General features: G+C 42.0%; 1 protein-coding gene across 1 annotated transcript; it reads right to left on the reverse strand.

The window, feature by feature from the left end:
- Positions 1 to 818: 818 nt before the first annotated feature.
- LOC134351286 (transcriptional regulator Myc-A-like) lies at positions 819 to 4,497 on the reverse strand. Its single transcript, XM_063057350.1, has 3 exons — positions 3,776 to 4,497; positions 2,645 to 3,341; positions 819 to 1,932 (listed from the first exon to the last, which is right to left on the reverse strand). The coding sequence occupies exons 2-3, from the start codon at positions 3,333 to 3,335 to the stop codon at positions 1,331 to 1,333; spliced, it is 1,293 nt and encodes a 430-aa protein (XP_062913420.1). The 5' UTR covers positions 3,336 to 3,341; positions 3,776 to 4,497; the 3' UTR covers positions 819 to 1,330.
- Between the last annotated feature and the right edge of the window lie 4,013 nt (positions 4,498 to 8,510).

Genomic DNA, 8,510 nt, shown 5'->3' on the forward strand with positions numbered 1-8,510 from the left:
TCTGCTATTCCATCTTGGCTGATTTATCCTCCTTCACAACCCCATTCTCCCACCTTCTCCACATAACCTTTGACACCCTGACTAATCAACCTCTACTTTAAACATACCCAACAGCTTAGTCTCCACAGCAGTCTCTGGTTTTAAAAAAATCCTCATAGGACATCTATTCCAGTCCTAGACTCCATCTAACCCTTCCCTTCAACATCACCCTCCATTCTTAATTGGCCCTATGCTTATCTAAGAGTTCACATGCATCTGCCACTGCCACACACCCACCAGTCTACACAAAAAAAAAACACAAAAATGCTTCCAGCACCAGCGCTATGTTAATACAGCAGCAATTCCCATTGTACATTTGCCACATGGGTTTCTTCCAGCTGATCTGGTTTCCTCCTCCGAGCCAAAAGTGTACAGGTAGTAGGTTAATTGGTCACATTCAGCCCATGGTGCCCCTCAAGTACACTCAAAGGACAGTTACCTTAAACTAATAAAATACAAAATCAAACCCAAATTGTTTCAACAGTGGGGTGACAGAATGCACAAGCTAACTTCATTCAACATTTGATTAGCAAAAGTCTAAATATTACAGTTACACTGCCCATGTCATTTGGATCATTTAACAGTCTGAATCTCCTATCAAAAACATGGAATTTTCACATGGATAATGAATACACCCATCACACAGACCTTTCAGCCAACACAGATTCCAGCGGACATCTCCCTATCCATCAAATTTATCTGAAGCACTTTCAGTTGAAGTAAGGAGGTGTCCAAGAAATCAAGTCAATAATAAAAACTCAAGACAAGGAATAGATTAATATTCTTTTATGGCACAAATCACATACTAACTGAGATTCCGTACAAGCAAACCACATCACAGTTTGATGCAACGGGTTAGCTGTGATAACACACAGTAACAGTAAATACATTTTATACACAAATTTAGCATCTGTACAAATTTTTTTTTACAAAATGGCAATAAAACAGAAGTCTAATTTTTAAGCTATTTGGACCTGTGAGTTGATTTTGTAGTTTTTTTAAGAAAAATAAATGCATTAAATACAAATATCTGTAAATTAAAGTAAAACAGCAAAACTGATAGTAAATTTTCCCCTCCCCTGCAAAAAGTAAGACTTCCCATTCTTTGTTACATTGAGGCAGTATTACATCTCCTGACCAAAACATATTCAGTGTTCCTCACACAGCTCGGCCATGGTTGTGTAGTTTCAGTCTACTATGCAATAAGCATGCAAAGTACAGTCTGGCAGAGATCATCAAGACAGCAGAAGTCTTTTGGCAGTCCATGAAAAATGAACAAGGAGGATAATCCCTAATATCTCTGTTTGCTAGAGTTCCTCAGCTGCTCAAGCCTGTGCTTCAACTGCTCCCGTTTCCTCCTCAATTGCTCCTTCTCTGACATCAGTCTCTGCTCATCCGACTGGATGGACATTATGTGCTCAGTGGCCTTTTTGAGTATGACCACCTTGGCCGCCCTGTCATTCTTGGCCACCTCTGGAATCTGGTCCCTCAGGGCGAAGAAGCTCCGCTTCAGCTCGTTCCTGCGCTGTCGCTCCAACACATTGTGCGTCCTCCTCTTGTCGATCTCCTCTGAGTCCGACATCCTAGGACTTGGGCACTTGCTTTTACTGTTGGTACTAATTTGCTTGAGGATGCGGCTGCTCTCCATTCTGAGCCGCTTTGCCGGGGGCTGTGGGGAGGGGGCAGCGTAGTTGTGCTGGTGGATGGGGACGTGACAGCGCTTTAGGACCAGGGGGCTGTGATGAGGCCTGACCAAACCAGCTGTATTGGTGTTCAGCTCTGCCCTCCTGGCTGAGGGCTGTCTCTTCTCAACTGTAACCACGTCAATCTCTTCCTCATCCTCCTCCTCCTCCTCATCTTCGTCGTCCTCTTCCTCGTCATCTTGTTCTTCTTCTATACATAGGAAAAAAATTAAGAAAATCTTTAGACAATTCACGTGGTTATGCAGAGATTCCAACATACGGCCAATAAAGCAATTCCCTTCAGCGGGCCCCTGTCAGCTGATGTTTGCATTAGATTACAGGATCTTGCGCAACGACGACTTTATTCATCCGCACCCAACCCTCCTCTTGTCCCTCCCACCGCCAAGACAGTTCCTGCCACCAAATCCAAAGAGAAATTGATTGAAACAAGTCCTGTTGGGAAAACTTTTTTTCTCCTCAGAAAATGCGCGGCTCACGCCCTGTAAGAGGCCGGAATTCGCAGCGCCTTCTTACACTTTCACCCAGTTTGTCCTGAGACGACCCGAGTAACGCAGCCAGCAAAGACGGAGCAAAAACCTGCGCAGTAATTTTACAATTTGCATTTGGCCAGCTGCATTTCTCTCTAATATTCAATATAAGAAAAAAAATCCAAATGCAAAAACAGTCTAGCCACGCAACACGAATCTACAGACAGCTGTAAAGCTTCTAACCCTGGCATTAACCCTTTAAATTCAGTAACGCATAACCAAGCAATATTGAAATACAATTATACTTGATCTGAAGGTGAAATACAATGCCTAAATGAACAATTTTAAGTATATAAAACAATTCCAGTCGTAGTTAATATTAAACCTCCCAACTGAAACCTGTCTTTAAAAGGTAAGGCATGCTAATTCCCTCACCGGAGTCACTCGGCGTGTCCGTGGCGGGAGGAGTTGCGTCTCCCGGTGGTAGGTGCAAGCCACTTTTGTGCTCGGCGAAGGGGTAAGGGAAGACGACGGAAGGGTCGATGCACTCGGCCACGGCGGCGCTCAGGTCCTGCAGATAAGCGGAGGCTGCGCCCAGCCCCAGCGAGCCCAAGCGGCGGGGCGCAGTAGCGGCGTCGGCTGCAGGCACAGACGGCGGCGACCGCAGCGGTGGTGTCGGTGAAGAGCGACTGCACGGAGACGAAGAGGGCACACCGGTACATGGAGTTCCCGTCTCCTTCCTCGAAGCCTGCAGGGACGCCAGCCTCTCACTCACCACCTTCTCCAGTTTGGCGGCGGCCGAGAAGCCACTCCACATACAATCCTGAATGATAATGGATTCCGAGTCGCAGATGAAGCTCTGGTTTACCAAGTCATCGCCCAGGAACTCCGTGACCATTTCCAGCTGGTCGGCGTTAGAAGGATACAAGCTAAAGCTGGGTCGCCGGCTGGGGGACAGGGGAGGGGTGGGCAGCAGCTCAAACTTCTTCCAGATATCCTCGCTCGGAGCCGGCAACTGTTGGTGATAAAAATTCTCCTCCTCGTCATAGAACACCGGCTGGAAGGAGTCGTAATCGTAATCATAGTTGTAGCTTTTCCCCAGGAAAGGAGATGCAGTCAGAGGCATTTTGTTCTAGAGGAAAAATCCAGTAAAGGCAGGGCATGAAAAACTTAAAATTCAAATTGATTTTAAATACTAATTCTACTAACATTACAGATTTTAATAGCCCTATTGATACAATGTCCCTTTATGCGCTATAGTCTGAGAGCTGCTCTTTAAAAGGACATTGACGCAGTTTCTCTACAGAGAAAAATCCATACTATTAACGTTAAAGTGTTAATGAATTGTTTTAGACGCACAAAGCTCCAAACGCGACAAAATGTAAACCACGGGTTTCCTAACATAAAATATTTAAATATTACTGTTCTTGACGAAGTTGCAAGAAAATGTGACGCCGCATAACTGACGCTGGCCGGCTACTACAAGCCGAAGCGCCGGCGAGGGTTGGGCGGTGGATCCACTTTACATAACGCATTCATTTGCCGTGATAAATGAACCAAACTTACCGAAGAAATTAGCAGCGGCTGTATAAAGGGGCTCCTGGAATGATAGCGGAGCCCCAAACAAACTCCAGAGCAAAGCAGTAAATGTAATAAATTCCACGAGCAAGCGGAGTTGTTCCTGCTTTTCTCTGCTTGGCTGTTTTCTACTTTCTTTTCCTGGTCTAAGACTCCCACAGCGGCTTGGTTGTTAATACCGACTATCAGAGATAAGACACGCTGATGGGCTGCGTAAGACCCGGAGACTTTCTCCTCACTGCACTCCGGTATATTTTCGCTCTTCCCCACTCTTACTCATTCCCTGCCCTGCTACACTAAAGTGCTTTAACCTAGAGTGCGTGTAACTCAGTTTAATGCCTTGAATCAAGTCCCGCCCCTTACCCTCCCATCCCCCCATGCCAAACACCTACTTTTGGCGCCAAAAATCTCGTAACAATTTTGTTCGCAACATGTATATTTCGCAACCTGTAACAAATGCCGACTCCTCCCCTTCCCCCAAAGCAACTTCCACAGTCACCTCTCCATTCAGGGTGGGAGTAGAGGGATTCCTTTTCCCAGACTGAAATGTTAAGGACGCTCCATTTTCTTTGTGAAGATCCAGGAGCAGAGGGCGGTGTCGCCGTAGTAAAAGAACAATTTGCTTATTGAGTGCCAGCTGGCTGCGGGAAATTTAGAAGGCGATTAATTCAATCAATATTGAGCATGTCTATTGTTTATTACACTGTTTTATAAAATTCTCCTTTATTTTCTTGAACTGATTACTCTTTTTTGATAATTATTTACTTAATCCAAAATATATTTATTACGAAAAACTATTATTCACTTATCCGCGAATCATTTTAAGCGAATTATTAATATATTTAATATTTTTACCTTTGACCCCCCCTCTTTGATTTGTAGCCGGTTTGACCATAGAGGGAAAATATCCTGCTTATATTAAAAATACAATCATATCACCGACGACTCATTCTTAATCACTCAGTAATACAATTAATTAATGCGATTAAATCTGTGTTACATATTTATAAATTAATCAGGTAAATGGATTCCAAGTGGATTATTGCCCAGTGACCCTTCCTTTGCAGGAGGGGAGCGAGCAAGGGAGAGAGTTATGAAAGTTGAATTAAGATTTGGATCTGCTGAAAATGAAGAGGGTAAATGTCTCTGTGTGCGAAGAAAATAAAACAGAATTATCATTAACAAAAGCTGAATATGTATTTGGACATAGCTGGGCAGAATTGCGAAACTATTAATTTAACTCCCTGTGACTACCACTATATCAGGCAACGTGCCAGATAATTCCAATATAGAAAACGAAGAGAAAACGTTTGTTTCTTGCACCAAATGGACGTAGTAAAAAAAATCTCCATTAAGTATAACTGTATACGTAACACACGATTGACCTCATAATTAATTGGATCAACATAGTGAAATTATTTCACTATGGATTTGCAAATTCGAACATACGATTGATTTCAATTATGATTATTGACTTCTGAATTGTCTGTTTCTCTTCTTGAATCATCCAGGCTTTGATATATTGTTCTGATGATAATTATTTTCTGGAGGAGGTATTAATTCATGTTTAGTTATTAGTTTCCAGAGATATAACTTCACATTATCATCATAAGGCTTCTGCCTTCCGGATAGTCTGAGAATGTCCAATCAAAGTGAATAATCCAATAAAAGAAAAATTAAAATGAAACTGAATGATTCTAGGTATATATCGGAATTTTAGACACTTGCAATGTTTGTGTCACCCTATCATCTAGATGATGTTTTCTCTGAACTTAATGGGCAATTAGAAATAAAACTGCGTGTGAATCCCGCGAAGACAAAAGACTATTTCTGCACTTAGATGATTCAATTGCGCCCTCTGCTGCTGTAACACCGGGGCCTTGACTTTATGCACTCCAGTCTTGAAGCTCTTCACGGATGGATCAATAACTTAAGAAAGGCGGCCTATTAATGATCAGGTCATAAGGCCAAAGACAATAAGAGATAGGAGCAGAATCCAGCGATTCTAGTCTGCTCTGCCATTCTCCTGCGTGCACCGGTAACCTTTGACGCCTTGACTTATCAAGAACCTATCAACATCCACTTTAAATATACCCAACGACTTGGTCTCCAGTTCATAATTGCAGAAAGTTTTCATGTTGCTGAAACTACAACATATTATGAGAGTTTGTTAATCATTTCATCGTACAAACTAAATTTATTATAAAAGTACATGTATGTCACAATGTACAACCCTGAGATTCATTTTCTTGCAGGCATTTGCAGTAGAACAAAGAAATACAATAGAATTAATGAAAAACTGCACACAAAATCTGACAAACAATAATGTGCAAAAGAAGACAAACTGCCAAAACAATAAAGAAATTATACTGAATATTGAGAGGAGTATGTCAGTAGCGTAGCGATAGCATGACACTATTACAGCCTATGGTGTTGGAGTTGGGAGTTTATTTCTGAAACCATCTATAGGGGTTTGTAAGTCCTCCCTGTGAATGTGTGGATGTCTTCTGGGGCTTATTTGCTTATTGAAATACAGTGTGGAATATGCCCTAGTGGACTTTTGAGCCACGCCACCCGATTTAACCCCAGTCTAATCATGGGACAATTTAAAGTGACCAGTTAACTTGCCAACCAGTACATCTTTGGACTGTGGGAGGAAACCAGAGCACCCAGAGGAAACCAACACATACAAACGCCTCTCAGGCAGCGACAGGAATTGAAACCCAGTCAGTGGTACTGTAAAGGGATGTAGGGAACTGTACTGTAAAGCGTTGTGCTAGCCATTATGCTACCCTGTTTCCTCTCACATTCCAAAGGTGTTAATAGGTTTTTCCTGCGATTAGGCTAGTGACAAACAGGCAGGTTGCTGGGCTGTATCTCTAAATAAATAGACTAAAATAAATGTGGGTTGTACGGTCCTTAAAATTGAGTCCATAGGTTGTGGAATCATTTCAGAGTTGAGCTGAGTGAAGTTATCCACGCCGGTTCAGGAGACTGATGGTTGAACCATTCCTGAATATGGTGTTATGAGAGCTAAGGGTCCTGTACCTCCTTTCCAATGGAAGCAGTAAGTTCATACAATATAGATGTGTAATCACATTTATAACATATGCATTCCCTGCCAACAGCTTCCCAACATAGATACAACCAAAATACTTGGGATCCAAAGTATCAATCAAAAGAGTTGATAGAGGTTAGATAAGATGTTTCCACCGTAGGAAGCGTCCTCTCCACATCCACTTTATCGAGGCCTTTTAATATTTGATAGGTTTGAATGAGATCTCTCCTCATTCTTCTAAACTCCAGCAAGTATAGAGCCATCAAACGCACCTCGTACATTAACCCTTTCAGTTCCGGGATAATTCTCGGGAACTTTCCTCATTCTTTCAAATGTCAGTACATCCTTTCTTAGATAAACGGCCCAAAACAGTTCATAGTGTTGCAAATTTGCAACAGTTGACCTTCAGGCTTCAATCTTTGGTATCGATGTGCAGGAGGTGGGATGGGAGAGGGTGGGAACCGACATGAATGGCAAGGGTCCTGCGGTTTACAAAAAGGTACAGTGACATGCAAAAGTTTGGGCACCCTGTCAAAATTTCTGTTACTGTGAATAGTTAAGTGAGTAGAAGATGAACTGATCTCCAAAAGTCATAAAGTTAAAGATGAAACATTCTTTTCAACATTTTAAGCAAAATTAGTGCATTATTTTTGTTTTGTACAGTTTTAGAGTGAAAAAAAGGAAAGGAGCACCTTGCAAAAGCTTGGGCACCCCAAAAGATTTGAGCTCTCAGATAACTTTCACCAAGGTCTCAGACCTTAATTAGCTTGTTAGGGCTATAGCTTGTTCACAGTCATCGTTAAGAAAGGCCATGGTAGTGGCATCCGTTAGTCTCGCGAGAGGAGAGTTAGGCTCAGAAGAAACACACACAAAATACTGGAGGAACTCAGCAGGCCGAGCAGCATTTTGTGCGTATTGCTCGGATTTCCAGCATCTGCAGATTTTCTCTTGTTAGAGACTCGGGAGCATTGGTCATGATACTTAACAACCAGATAATGTTCATGGATCCTTGTGGATCGTTTTCTCCCTGTTTGGCCGACGTTAATATTTGCTGCAGTCTCCACGCTAGATTTTGTAGACACATTGGTCTTGTCCAGATTCAGCTTTTGTCAATCTTGAAACTTTATTTCTGTCTCTATTGGGTATATCTAAAATGGAGATTAATAGATTATTGATTATTAGTAAGGGCATCAAGGGTTATAGGGAGAAGACAGGAGAATCAGGTTGAGAGGGGATGAGAATAAATCAGCCATGAAGGAATAGCAGCTTCGATGGACCAAACAGCCAAATTCTGACCTGTGTCTCTGACCATGTTTATCATCTTATGGTCTATGAATGCTGTGGACTCTCTGAGTGCTCCCAGCACCTTTCTAGCATCTATAGGGCAATTAAAACAAAAACTTAATGCCATCTTGAAAGTTCCTTCACCAAGGCAGTTAATCTGATCAACCATTCCAGTTAGCTTATCACCGCACTGCACAGTAAACACTTTAAACCACTTTTTATAATACTGTTTACATTGTAAATACATGCTGGTACTTATGAGTATTTTATTCCACATCTGTCCTTTAACCCTCTAGCTTTATTTTTATATAATTCCTTATTCTCTATAATTGTTGAATGTTGTTTTTTTTTGTTACATGCTGTGCTCTGACCAACATGCCA

Source organism: Mobula hypostoma, chromosome 9 (genome assembly GCF_963921235.1).
Source record: "Mobula hypostoma chromosome 9, sMobHyp1.1, whole genome shotgun sequence".
NCBI classification, from domain to species: domain Eukaryota; kingdom Metazoa; phylum Chordata; class Chondrichthyes; order Myliobatiformes; family Myliobatidae; genus Mobula; species Mobula hypostoma.

Coding starts and splice junctions, on each gene's coding strand:
- LOC134351286 (XM_063057350.1), bottom strand. CDS start 3,335: ATGCCTCTGACTGCATCTCCTTTCCTGGGGAAAAGCTACAACTATGAT. Junction 1,933..2,644: donor GGACACGCCGAGTGACTCCG/GTGAGGGAATTA, acceptor TCCTATGTATAG/AAGAAGAACAAGATGACGAG.